Source organism: Colletotrichum acutatum (assembly GCF_030867785.1).
Source record: "Colletotrichum acutatum strain CBS 112980 chromosome Unknown BDZ83scaffold_116, whole genome shotgun sequence".
Classification (NCBI taxonomy): domain Eukaryota; kingdom Fungi; phylum Ascomycota; class Sordariomycetes; order Glomerellales; family Glomerellaceae; genus Colletotrichum; species Colletotrichum acutatum.
The window spans coordinates 1-12,882 of record NW_026849110.1 but is presented as its reverse complement, the minus strand read 5'-3'; the positions used below and the strand labels follow the sequence as shown (position 1 = coordinate 12,882).

General features: G+C 50.7%; 7 protein-coding genes across 7 annotated transcripts; 4 read left to right on the top strand and 3 right to left on the bottom strand.

Moving 5' to 3' along the window:
- Nucleotides 1–136: 136 nt before the first annotated feature.
- Nucleotides 137–2,482, bottom strand: BDZ83DRAFT_756061 (AMP-binding enzyme; the record flags this gene model as incomplete). The annotated part of the gene is made up of 9 exons (XM_060514697.1): nucleotides 137–380; nucleotides 435–632; nucleotides 684–1,297; nucleotides 1,347–1,394; nucleotides 1,450–1,506; nucleotides 1,558–1,624; nucleotides 1,673–2,183; nucleotides 2,242–2,367; nucleotides 2,473–2,482. 9 exons carry the CDS (start codon nucleotides 2,480–2,482, stop codon nucleotides 137–139), a joined length of 1,875 nt encoding a protein of 624 aa, XP_060360510.1.
- A 218-nt stretch (nucleotides 2,483–2,700) lies between these two features.
- Nucleotides 2,701–3,288, bottom strand: BDZ83DRAFT_655600 (uncharacterized protein; the record flags this gene model as incomplete). The annotated part of the gene is made up of 1 exon (XM_060510809.1): nucleotides 2,701–3,288. One exon carries the CDS (start codon nucleotides 3,286–3,288, stop codon nucleotides 2,701–2,703), a length of 588 nt encoding a protein of 195 aa, XP_060360509.1.
- A 591-nt stretch (nucleotides 3,289–3,879) lies between these two features.
- On the top strand, nucleotides 3,880–4,769 carry BDZ83DRAFT_634934 (CheY-like superfamily). Its single transcript, XM_060509135.1, has one exon. It carries the CDS (start codon nucleotides 4,145–4,147, stop codon nucleotides 4,694–4,696), a length of 552 nt encoding a protein of 183 aa, XP_060360508.1. The 5' UTR covers nucleotides 3,880–4,144; the 3' UTR covers nucleotides 4,697–4,769.
- BDZ83DRAFT_634933 (class II aldolase and Adducin domain-containing protein) lies at nucleotides 4,748–6,083 on the top strand. Its single transcript, XM_060509134.1, has one exon. It carries the CDS (start codon nucleotides 5,059–5,061, stop codon nucleotides 5,842–5,844), a length of 786 nt encoding a protein of 261 aa, XP_060360507.1. The 5' UTR covers nucleotides 4,748–5,058; the 3' UTR covers nucleotides 5,845–6,083.
- Nucleotides 6,084–6,420: 337 nt separating this feature from the next.
- Nucleotides 6,421–8,712, top strand: BDZ83DRAFT_634931 (amino acid permease). The gene is made up of 11 exons (XM_060509133.1): nucleotides 6,421–6,684; nucleotides 6,739–6,943; nucleotides 6,997–7,066; nucleotides 7,118–7,273; nucleotides 7,327–7,492; nucleotides 7,544–7,639; nucleotides 7,694–7,936; nucleotides 7,997–8,088; nucleotides 8,138–8,337; nucleotides 8,390–8,435; nucleotides 8,484–8,712. Exons 1-11 carry the CDS (start codon nucleotides 6,593–6,595, stop codon nucleotides 8,666–8,668), a joined length of 1,551 nt encoding a protein of 516 aa, XP_060360506.1. The 5' UTR covers nucleotides 6,421–6,592; the 3' UTR covers nucleotides 8,669–8,712.
- A 242-nt stretch (nucleotides 8,713–8,954) lies between these two features.
- Nucleotides 8,955–10,134, bottom strand: BDZ83DRAFT_634930 (carbon-nitrogen hydrolase). Its single transcript, XM_060509132.1, has 2 exons — nucleotides 9,976–10,134; nucleotides 8,955–9,917 (listed from the first exon to the last, which is right to left on the bottom strand). The coding sequence occupies exons 1-2, from the start codon at nucleotides 10,030–10,032 to the stop codon at nucleotides 9,042–9,044; spliced, it is 933 nt and encodes a 310-aa protein (XP_060360505.1). The 5' UTR covers nucleotides 10,033–10,134; the 3' UTR covers nucleotides 8,955–9,041.
- Nucleotides 10,135–10,341: 207 nt separating this feature from the next.
- On the top strand, nucleotides 10,342–12,882 carry BDZ83DRAFT_679983 (fungal-specific transcription factor domain-containing protein). Its single transcript, XM_060511196.1, has 2 exons — nucleotides 10,342–10,558; nucleotides 10,618–12,882. Exons 1-2 carry the CDS (start codon nucleotides 10,490–10,492, stop codon nucleotides 12,502–12,504), a joined length of 1,956 nt encoding a protein of 651 aa, XP_060360504.1. The 5' UTR covers nucleotides 10,342–10,489; the 3' UTR covers nucleotides 12,505–12,882.

The window sequence follows — 12,882 nt, the reverse complement described above, 5'->3', positions numbered from 1 at the left end:
AGTGGTGGCTTTCAGTAAGGTTCCCGAGACCTACAGGCATCTTTGGCAAGGTAACATGGCCGGCCTTTCGATGGAAATCTTGAGCTCATGTATGACTACTCGTCACACCGTTCTTTTACGTGTCTCTCTAGAACAATTACAGCTTAGCCTTTCCCATATCGAGGTTGTTCCATTCATCTTGAGTGAATGGGACATATGTGCTTCCTTTCCCGTGCTTCTCAATCCACAACAATTGATCGCCGCCTTGGATCTTACTTGGGTCCACGCCCTCATTCTTCAGCGGCACCTTGTTCTGTTTGTTGTTGTGCGTTGCGGTTCCCTCGTTCAAGAGTCGAATGAAGACCGGTACGGCATATCTCGGAAGCTTCGATCGTGCAAAACTGTGGACGGGTCAGTCTCGCTGTATGCAGAATCTTGAGGCCAAGTCTACTAACCTGAGGAAATCGGCATAGTTGAAGGACCCCTTCTGATCCGCAGCTATGTCTAGGGCTGCCGCGCCAGCCTTACCATCATGTCCAGGAAGCTGAACGCCGTAGACAACTGCCTCGTTGACGCCTGGGTAGCTACCAAGGACCTCTGAGACTTCCGCGGTCGAGACATTCTCACCTTTCCAGCGGTACGTGTCGCCCAGACTGGATATGTGTAAGCGAATGCAGCCGGTACGAGATAATTCCAACACTTACCGATCGAGGAAGAACCATCTGCCTTCGCTATCGCGTCTCAAAGAGTCACCAGTCCGGTAGAAGCAATCGCCCTTCTTCAGAATATCACGGACGAACTTCTTGTTGGTGGCGTCCTCGTTATTGAAGTAGCCCGGAAACGCTCGTTCTCCAGGATGCTCGACCAGGATCTCGCCACCGACTTCATACGAAGTGCGCAGGGCCAGGCCAGTCTTTGGGTCTCGCTGGATATTCCCCGTTTCCGAATCGATTTCCACAGGAACCACCATGTTCCTGTACTTGAGTCGAAGCAGAAGCCCATGGTGACCGAGAGCATTCGCAAAGAAATCTCCCCGAGAGAGGTTACGAAGGCCCAGTGCGCCCTCGGTACTGTTATAGAACTCGCAGACCGTATCGATGCCGAACCTCTCTTGGAACCGTTTCCATACGTCGGGTCGGCAGCCGTTGCCGAAAACAGCATGGATGTTGTGGTCTTTGTCGCGCGGCGAGGGCGGCGAGGCTAAGAGGTATCGGAGAGTCTCACCAACGTAGACGAACCAAGTCGCATGCGAGTCACGGACATCTTCCCAGAAGTTCGAGACACTGAATTTGGGCGCCATGCAGACTGTAGAACCAGACTATAACGTGTAAGCCAGAAGTCGCTAATAGAAGGCGGGAACTACTCACCAAAATCTGGGATATCATGGTAATACCGCCAGTCCCGTGATAATACGGCTATATTGATCCATTTAGAGACTTCAGTCATCACCGTATAGGCGCATTCACTTACCATACAAATGTAGCATCTTTCATTCCCGCTCTTTGTCGGATGCAAGCCAATGTCGTTCTAAGCTGATCAGCAAACCGGGGGAAGACAGAGTGCGCAACAAACGCTCACCGATAAGGCGAGACTACCCGCGGCAGCGGCAGGCATGATGACGGCCTTGGGTAGGCCGGTGGTTCCACTGCGATTGTTAGATATCGCAGTCAAGCCCCGATTCCAACGAGCTTACCTCGTGTAGAACATGGCCATTGCATCGGCAGGCGTCAGTTTCTTCCGAAGCTCGTCTCGCGGACGAATTGGATCCGTCTGGTATATCCTTTCCCTCTCTTCTCCGATGTTGACGACTCTGATTCCCTTGAGATCCAATTCGATCTGTACGTCGTTGTACTTGGCCGCAATATCGGGGCTTCCGTCGACGACTACGAGCTTGGCGGTGCTGATCTCGATGCAGCCCAGGAGGGCCTTGCCCACGAGGTTGTAGTTGATCATGGCCGGCGCCGCGCCAATTGCAAGCAGCCCAACCCAGGCGAATGCAAAGTCGGGCGAATTCTGCATGAGGATCGCAACAAAGTCGCCTGGCCTGACCCCTTGCGACAAGAACATCTGTGCATACTGGTTCGCTCTGTCGTAGGTCGTCTTCCATGACACACTACCGCCTCGTGTCCAGATGGCTTCACCGTAGGGATCCTGTTGGACCGCTTCTTCGAAGAAATAATAGGGAGAAACGCGGCCGGTCTTGACTGTATCCTGCGTTAACCTCACGAGCTTCAAGTACATATAGGCCCTGGCAGTCCTTACTCGAGTTTTCGATAAATTTGGTCACCGTCCGTCGACCTTGGAGGGCCTTGACATCCTTGGAGATGTGGTACTTGGCATCTACGTACATGCTGGAGACCATGCTGCCAGCCAGCGCTGCGGCCGTAACTGCTATCGAGTGAGTGCGCATTCATGGTATTTGTGGTAGCCAATGCCCGCCAATGGATCTGGATTTGAGGGCTTGGGCAAGGATCGCGAATAAGATCTTCTTACCGAGTGCCATTCTTGCTGTTTCTTTCGCCTTGGGTTTTGGGAATTATCCGAATCGCCTGTCCTGTACTCGCTCGGGCTCCAGTGGCTGCAGCTTGGCACAGCGGAACCAATACCCGATTACTGAGACGTGGCTAGGTATTTGCGACACAACGATGATGTGTTCGTTTAAAAGTTGTGTATTCGGAGCCTTCAACAAATTGGGGTTGCGACAATGATTCTATGCTGCCGTCAAACCCGAGATATGGAGCTGGATCCTAGGGGAGCGTTGGGGAACCCAAATACCAAGGTGGCGGCCAGCTTACCGAGGTCACGGAGTCGGACTTCAAAGATAAACACAAAAGACACCTTTGGAGAAGCAGTTTTGGGGGTTGTTGCGTTTGGGGTTTTTACCGATCTGCCGTGCTTCACTGCTGCTGCTTGACCGAGCACCCGAGCTCCAAGCTTCCCCCAGTCTTGACTCTCTCCCTTGTCCCACCAGATCCCGAAACGAACAGCCGGCAGATGCTTTTTCATGCGAGGCGAAGCGAAAATGGATCTAGGGGTGTCACGCAGTCCCACCAAGTGCGTTACCCCAGAACTGGGCGTCACTGAACTAATACCTAAGCACCTAAGGTACCCTAGCGCAAACCCAATGTTGGAGAAGAGGGACGCGGGGAAGTGGCTCCGAGGGGTTTGTTTCTGGCAGAGTTCATTTGTTCGAGGCGCCCAGCCATGTGCAATCCACTCAACCGAAAGGGAGTACTCTGTAGAAGAGGTGAAGAGGTCCGGCACCCTGCCTTGAGAGATGACAAGGTAAATAGAACAGAGTTTGGACATGTCTCGCGTTTACGGCGGTCTCATTGGGAGCTGCGTCTCGACACGAGTCTGAGCTTCAGGGATAGAGCTTCTAGAACGTCGCGAGAACGAGGCAATACGGAGTGGCCGAATCCCGAAGAGTCCGTGAGAAATGACTTGAATTCAAAACCGGCGATCAACCTCATCCCCTTTCGATGCCAGAGGTCCAAAACTCGTTCGGACCTCTTACCACGATTTTCAACCTGATCCCGTAAGTCGGCCCCACAATTGGGCGGTTCCACGCCTCCGATGGAGTCGGCATCAGGCGCGACTCGTTCAAGATGATGACTCCGTCTTGACATTTCCCGATGATACGGGCCGGGAAGCGCACGATTTCCATAATAATCTCATGGAGACGTATCGCGAGACATGCTGTTCATACCTACTCAAGTGTGCAGAACCACATCCCACCTAAATTGCTGCTTGGACAACGGTTGTGCCAAGGCAACACTGCTCTCAACGAACCCCGGAAAGTAGCAAGTTTATCGTCCTAACTATCGTGAAAAATATTGAGTGGATTATCGTGCCACAGCTATTTTATTTCCCCAAATCAAAGCCCTATGTAATAAATCTCAATGCGAGGGCTGTTGTGAACCCACGTCCACATTAGTAGACTAGAAATGCTGCGCCTTGAGTACCTACCTAAGCGAGAAGTGAGAAACCAAGCAGGCCGCAGGCAGCAGGCCTCTCAAAGCACATAATCTACGGAGTAGTGTTCGAGCAAATATTCGCAGTATCATCTTGCTTCTTCAATGCATTTCTGATTACAGCACTTCCGAACCTGTCTGCCATCGCCACTTCGCTTGCGCCGACGAGAGTGGATGATGGCTATGCCGACATGGCATTCCCGAGCGAAGAACCCTTGCCGAAGAATGCAACACGTCCACTGGAAGAGTTGAGCACAGAGCAATTGGGTCTCTCAAGCCCACCTCAGACAGATAGCATTCCCACCGCAGCAACAGCCACGCCGTCAATCAACATCCTTATAGCGGAACACAATCAAGTTGTGAGAAAGTTCATCGCTAGGCAAATGGACGGATTGGGCCACAATTGCGTGTACGATTTCGCATGCAACGGCCAGGAAGCCTTCGAAGCATACAAGAAAGGCCACCAATTGTACCGATGCATCTTGATGCAGCCTTCGATGCCCGTCATTGATGGTCTGCATGCCACAAGACTCATTCGCGCATTCGAAACCGAGAATGGCCTGAAGCCGTGTTACATTGTAGTTATGGCTGCGGGCATATCGATGGGGCTAGATATGGATAGAACTCGCAGCCTTGGTTTCGACGCATTGATACAGAAACCATTCAAGACAGAGGGTTTGGAGAGGCTTCTGGTGGAGCTAGGTCTCGTTTCGAAAGGGCCAGTAGGTTCCTCTCAAGACTGAAGTTGCTGGAAGAAAAGATCTGGTTTATCAGTAAATCTACTGCTATCTAGAAACCAGAGTGGCATATTCACAAATCCTTAACATGAAGATCCTATGTGCATGTACGAAAAGGTCCCCAAATGCCATACATTCAGACTCTCAAACCACCCCTTCCACGACCCCGCATCGAGTTGGTGCTCGTACCCCGCCAGATTTCTGAAATCCGATCATCGGCCCGTCGATCAGCTGCTTCTGTATGTGCACTCGGCACTCGCGACGTTCTCAGCCTTTCTCAAATCCAGCCGTCATCAAGAAATCCTATATCGTCTTGAAAACTTTCACATTCCTGCGCCATCGTTGGGAAAGAAATACATCCCGTTGAAATGGCTGCTCTTCCTCACACCGACGACCTTCGTAAGCTTTTCAACAAACTCATCGATGGCTCTCACATTCTTCACTTCCACCAGGTCGTAGACGCCTACGGTCACCTGTCTTTCCGCTATCCTTTGGATCCTGGCATCTTCGTGATGTCTCGGAATGTTGCCCCAGCTCAGGTGTCAGGCATCGAAGACCTTGTCGCCTACAGAGTCGGCGATGCCGAGCCACTTGATGCGGAGTCATTTCCGGGCTTTGCGGAACGGCGAATCCACTCGGAGATTTACAAGCGGCACCCACAGGTTAACGCGGTGGCCCACAGCCACTCCGAGGCCGTGGTCCCCTACACGATCTCAGGTGTTCCGCTGAGAGCCGTCAGCCACATGTGCGGATTCCTGGGCGCCGACGGCTTGCCGGTATTTGATACCGCAGACCACATGGAGGACGGCGACGTTCATGATCTACTTGTACGTAGTGAGAATATGGGTGCCCACTTGGCTAAACACTTCGACGATGGCAATAACGTGACGTTGATGCGTGGGCATGGGTTCACGGTCGTTGCTAGTAGCATCGAGCTCGCCGTGATGCGGGCAGTGTATACGCAGAAGAATGCAAGCATCCAAACTACTGCTTTGATGCTTCAAGGTGTTACTGGAGTCACGGGCGGCGTCAAAAGTCTAAGCCATGACGAATGTATGGCTTCTGACAAGACGACACAGTGGTCGTTGATGCGACCGTGGAACTTGTGGGTTCAGGAGATTGGATGCAACGAGGTGTACAAGAAGGTGCTCTAACTGACAAATAATATTGAGCAAACTGAGGCACTGAACTGATTCTAATCTTTTTTGTTGAATTAAAGAGTAATCGTTGTCTAAGACCTAAGACCGATGGGGCTCTGTGCGATCGAGGACAGTGAACCATGAGTTGCTCTATGTACTAGATTTTAGAGCCCGGAGAGAGGACTACATAAGGTAGTAACAAAGAGCAGCGGCTCTACCCAGTTGATGGTGTATCGCACCTCGAGGGGTTATAATGAAGCTTCATCAACTGAAATGCACCCAACAAGAGGAAGTTCGCTTGGGGAACAATGATATTCCTCGATAGCCAAGTCCACAGTTCGCAGCGGAAATGGGTACCGGCATTGACGCAACTCAGGACCGTTATCATCGCATGCGGGGTGATCGGCTGATAGACCTCCACAGCTGCGTCTCCGATCCACAGCCGGCCGTGGGGTTCATCTTTTCCTTTGCTTAACACTACCACTTTGGGGATAGCGTGTTGATAGACCACCGTCATTACTCGCAGCTTCGCAGCTACCCGAGAGGATAATCCTGTTGCTGTTTGTTGGCATGTTATTAAGCGTAAAGGCATCTCTCCTTATCATCTACCTTGTTATCATCGGTGCGACACTGCGATGTACAAGTGAAACAGCCTTCAAGGGCCATAAGAGGACATGAGAGGTTCGCATTCTGTCAAGAACGTTCCAGTGGTTACCTCCAATTCATACCGTTGAAGCTCCGCTGTCACAGACCACTAGAAGATATGGCCACATCATCAGCGGATGGCCAAGATGGCCACCTGCAGAAGCGATTCTCTAAAATCACCATGATTGGCATGGCTTTTGCTATTCTCAAGTCAGTCATTGAATTGTAGTTACATTCCCAGATTTTGATACTGATTTTCAAAAGCACTTGGATCTCTCTAGCTGGGTCCATTGGTCTGGTGATGCCCTCAGGTGGATCAGTGTCCTTTGTATACGGCTTCATCTTCTGTGTTATCTGCAACATCGCATTGAGTGCAAGTGTTGGAGAGCTTGCGTCGCTCTATCCAACAGCTGGAGGGCAATATCACTATGCCTATGCACTTTCGACGAAGAAGTGGAGGAAGATGACGGTAAACCCCACGTCTCACAGCCTGACTGGAAATCAAGTGCTAATGAGCTCCAGAGCTTCTTTGTTGGATGGGTTAACATCGCTGGCTGGCTCACGCTCAACACTACCGCTGCGTATTTTGGAGGTGAGAATTGACCTACATCGACGACTTGAGCTTTACTAATTCTGGGTGAAGCCCGATTCCTCGCTGCAGCCGCCGTCGCAGCTTCTGGCGGCTCCTACGAGATCACACAATGGAGCACGTACTTGATGTTCGTCGCTGTGTCCATCATTGGAGTATTCTTGAACATCTTTGCATACCCAATCCTCAACCGCTGGAACGAAGGAGCATGTAAGTACTTTAAAAGACAAAAGTTGATCGATTGGGTTGCTAATCTTCTCAAGTGTATTGGTCCTTGCTCAGCGTCGTCGTGATCAGCATCGTACTGCTCGCAACTTCCCCAAAGACGGACGCCGAGTTCGTCTTCACAAATTTCTCCAATACGACCGGCTGGAGCGATGGGACGGCATGGATGCTTGGGCTTCTTCAGTCTGCTCTCAGCTTGATCGGGTTCGTCTTACTAGATTCAGACCTGCTGCCGTATGACTGACACGATGATAGTTTTGATGCTGTGGCGCACATGGTCGAGGAGATGCCTAGACCGTCCACAGATGCTCCCCAAGCCATGGTCGGTGCCGTAATCGTTGGCGGCACGACGTAAGTACAACCCCACCGCACCACATAGCCTGATAAACCTGACAGTAAATGCAGAGGAATTGCTTTCATCCTTGTTATGCTCTTCTGCGCCGTCGACATTGACGTCTTGCTTTCCTCGCCTACGCAGAGTCCTTTGACGGAGATGATTCTACAAGCAACGAAAAGCAGAGCAGCTGCCACTGTTCTAAGCGTTGCAGTTGCCCTCTGTTTCGTTAATGGCGCGAACGGCTGCGTGACGTCGGGCAGTCGCTTGGTCTGGTCTATGGCTCGAGATAACGGAACTCCATTCTCGAAGTAGTATGTACAGCATGAAGCTATCCCCATTTTAGCCCATCTTACTTACCCGGTCTTTTGAAGTCTCTTGCACCTCCACCCTAAGCTGAACGTGCCTGTACGTGCAATAGTCGTGCAGGCCATTTTTAACATTCTATTTGGCCTTCTCTATCTTGGTTCGTCTACCCGTCAACCAACATGAGATGCAGAAACTAATTTCTATAGGCCCTGAGGTGGCATTTAATGCCTACATCGCAAGCTGCACCCTGTTCTTGAATCTTTCTTATGCGATGCCAGTCATGATTCTGCTCATCCGGGGCCGAAAACTCGTCACGGATAATCCGCCAGTATTCTCCATGGGCGGAGGCTTCATGGGCTACCTCACGAACTGGACGTCGGTGCTTTTCGTCATCGTCACATCTATCGTAAGTAAAGATGCGTGGGGTAATTGGAAAGAAATGCTCACGTGTCTCGTAGTTCTTCTGTTTCCCACCAGCAATTCCCATCGATATTTCCACCATGAGTAAGTCTCCATCTACCGGCGGATTATTCATGTATCTAACACATCCAGACTACGTGACAGCTGTCATCGGAGTTTTCGTTGTTTACGCGGTTGCACTCTGGTTTATCAAGAGGAAGACCTACAACGGTCCCAAGTTTGAGCTGATCCTTGGGGAGGAGTTGCCGACTGCGAACCCTATCGAAGATCAGGAATCTGCAAAAGGGGTAGCCGCCCTACAACACGAAAAGCTGTGATTTTGTAAATAGTCTCTAGTTTGCACGGATTGAACTATACGAAGAATCCGATGCTCTTGTGTCCAGAGAGCTCTCAAGTCGTCCGGAACCATTGAAATAGCACGGCAGCACCGTGTTTCGATGTGCTCCTTTGGAAACTCAAACCGCCACGATATGTTTTGTCTCTCGTCTTCTGATTCGTACTTTTCTTACGCAGAAAGAACTGGCCCTATTGGGATGTCTTGTAGGCTGTTTGAAGTGTCATTCGCAGCGGGTAAGCAAAATACAGACAAACATGGGCAAAAGCGAGCCTAGATCTATACACTCATTGCATCTCAGCTGGGTAGTATTATCACTACATTAGACATAGATAGGTATGATTCTCTTTCTGAGTTCACAACTTGGCCCCTTTCACATAGCCATAATGCCAATCGACGCGCCCCAAATCCTGTCGAATCTGATAGTTCCGCTCAGCAATCTCAACAATTCGCATATCCACATCCACCACCCGCATCCCATCCTCGCCATCCGTGAAGCTCCCAGGAACCTTGCCCACAATGGGTAATGCAACTTGACTGCAACCAAAATAGCCCTGCTCCGAAGGTCCTCCTGCATTGCAGTAGATGATGGCAGCAGTATTCTCAAAAGCCCTCGTGGTAAGCGTGGACTCTACAAACATCTTCTCGCATGTCGCGTTATACTTCAAACCTTCCTTGCTCATGTCCGACAGTGTCCAGTACGAGGGCATGATGATAATCTTTGCCCCCGCGAGGACAAGCTGTCGGAATGCTTCCGGGAAGGCCAAATCCCAGCAGACCAGTATTCCGACGGGACCCAAGGGAGTATCGAAGACTTGGTGAGGCTTTGGCGTACCCTCGTCGACTTGCATCCTGTGTGCGTAGTCGATGCTTGAAGTCAGATGATCGCGTTCGGGGATCCAGAGGTTAGTCTTCGTGTAAGCGCCTAAGAGTTGTCCATCATGGTCGATGAAATAGGATGTATTGAGGAGAGTTGGCTTGGAGTCGGGAGCACCATTGGGTGCGCGGTAGACGATTGTGCCGGCGCAGATGTTGATATGCACTTCGGCTGCAAGTTGCTGATACCGGCGTTGGAAATTCTGAGCTTCCTCGTAGCTTAGTGCGAATGAGGGTTCATCCGGTACCCATCCCGTCATATGATATTCTGGTAGAACCGCCAGTGATGCTCCTTGAGTTGCAGCTAGGCGAATTTGTTTGGAAGCATGAGCAAAGTTGTGCTCGGCATCCAGAACCTGCAAAGATGAGGGTTGGCGATGGTTTCTGCTAAAGTGACGTCGATAGTGGGCTCACCTTTGGACTGGTTTGTACCAGTGCGACCTTGAAAGACTGATTCCCCGAGAAGGCCATGTTTGAAAGATAAGGTAGGTAGTAGAATTAGAAATGCTAGCACGGTGATCTGATAGAGCTTCAGCGCAGCTTAGTGTTTCCGTTAAGTCTTATCAAACAAACTTTGAATACCGAAGAGAAGAGACTGGCTCCGAAGTCTCCTCATCGATGATTACCCATTTCAGCATCATTTTCCTTCGCCTCGAGGAACCTGATTTGGTTTAGTGGATGGGGGCATGCGTTCATCCTGGCTGGGGCCATGCAACCTCCGAGCGTTCCACTGCCGATAAGCTCCCCGCATCCGGACGCGAGTCATTTCACTCACTGAGACAAACGCTGCTCAGGCACATGGAAAGCTTGCTGCTCAAGAAATGCAAGTTCGAGCGATTCAGGATCTGCCTCACTCGGTTGAGCTGTCGTCTCGTTCTCATTTGATTCTCATTTTGATGTGAACTTTCATCCCTTGTTCAACAACCTAATGCGGTCATCAGCGCATAAGACTATCACAAGATCCCGAAATGGGTGCGCAGTATGCAAGTCAAAACGGGTACGAGACCAACGTCATGTACCACTTGTTGTGTCAGGTCCTAACACGCCTCCTGTCAGTTGAAATGCGACGAAGTCAAGCCACATTGTTCGAGATGTAGAAGACTCGGGATATCCTGTCCCGGATATCAAAAGCCTCTCAGATGGTCGCCTGCCTCGAGATCCCCTGGGGTTGACATCACGACTCCGACATCTAGCGAACCACAACGCCGCCAACAAAGGGCTAGACATTCGGTTCAAATTCTACAATCCCCCGATTCATTTGACAGGGATACTTTTGACACGGGTTTCTTCAGTCAATTTGCAAATATCGATACCCCTTCAAGTTTAGACTTTCAAGATGCCACCCATCTGGAGCCTACTTTTCCCTTCTCAGACATACCGGCTCTATCTCCAACTCCTTCCTCATCCGCAGGGGTAACATTTTCTCTTCTTTCAGCCGAAACAGAAGCCAATGAAATATGGCCGGGTATCATCCCTGGTAATCAAGTCGCTGCACTTGGTCTCGATGTGGTAGACCGGCGCGTCAGCTCCAATCCATCCAGCATGGCTCACTACGATACCCCACTATCACCCTCATTACAAGACAATACATCGGTGCTGGTGGAGTACTATTTCAAAGAAGTGTGCGGGATGATGTCTTGCTACGACAGCAAGTTGAACCCATACAGAACAACTATTTCCAATCTCTGGAGTAATTCGCCATCACTCTACTACGTTACCCAAAGCATGGCAGCAGCCTGCTTAGCCGAAGTCTCACCAGGCCTTTCCGCAGCCAGCGTTCGACTTCGGGACCAGGCGGTAAACGCCCTATGGAAAGAAAGTAAAGCAGGTCCAACGGATACATCATCACTGTTGGCACTGGTCATGCTCGGCTTCAGTCTCTGCTGGCATGATCCGTCTAAACTCGGCCAGTCCGAGTTCGAATTACTGGCTGAGACACTCATTCACCTCGAAGCCCAACAAGATAGCTTGATAATGGCGGACAAGCAGAAACGATTCTTCTTTTATAACTCACTAGTTTACTGGAGGATGTTGCTTTCCTTCGTCACCGACCAAGAATTGCCTTCGGCGGCATCCACTGGAGCCGTTCAGCCACAACCGCCTCGTTTTCCCGATCGAAATGACGCGAGGATGCCACATCCGCAGACAGGTATTGGAGTAGAGGTACTAGAGGTTGTTGGTCAAGTTGGGGCGCTCGCCAGAAAAGAACGAAAACGGATCCGTCGCCGCCAGCATTCATCCAGGCACGACATCGAGCAGTCCGTCGCCGCCATACAGGCAGCGGAACAGCTCCACTCGCGGCTTTGCAAGATTGAACTTCCAACAGAGGTTACAGTCATGGACTCGGGCGATGATATGACACCAACCGACCATCTGTTGAAAGCTGCAGAGGCGTACAGGTGTACTGGACTGTTGCAGCTATACCGCAACTTTCCCGATCTACTCTTGCAAGACACGGCGACTACCAGTCCGTCGGCCTGGCTGGATATACCCGGGGAGTCGGAACCCAGCTTTTCGGGCAACCCAGATGCTCTACATGCGACGTGGCTGACCTGTCTTGCTTTACACATTCTCGATCTCTTACAGGAGATTCCAATCACGTCGCGATCTCGGTCTATTCAACCACTGCTTCTAGTAAGCATTTGCAGCGAGCTTTCTATAACCCGCGAGTTTGCTTCGTTGGATTCTTTGGGAGACAAGCCTATGGCAAGCTTTGCTTCTAGTCCTAGGCTGAGAGCAAAGCCAACCATGACCGACGTTTTACATGCTAGACGGCTGGTCATATCACGTCTCGCATCGTTCGAGGGCATCCTGGCAGCTAAGCCTATACGACAAATGACGCTTCTTGTAAGAGAGACATGGTCACGTATGGATGAGAAGCAGCAGGACGTGTACTGGATGGATGTCATGGTGGAGAAGGGTTACGAAACCTTGATGGGATAGTTGCGATGATGCTTGTCATGATCTTATCCAGCATCGAATGGTTGTTGAAAAACTTGAGCCTCAACCATCCTGAGAAGATATAAGACACTCAATAGGAATGGTTTTCAGAATAACCGTAAACATCAAGATTTCTGCCTTCTAGTTCATGAATATGTACTGGAACCCTCGTCTTAGACCAGTACTCAAGCATCTTGGAAGGGGGCTCCTCACTTATAAGGAGCACTGTGTCAGCATAACCGTGTGGAGACGAGTCGTTGGAGGGGTCCAGTCAGATATCATACTTCATGGGTAAGGGGACTTAGTCTCAACAGCCCGGCCTTCAACCGACAATTTTGATCGAAGTAAAGCCATCCCCGCGCCTTTTCGTCCCCAATTTCT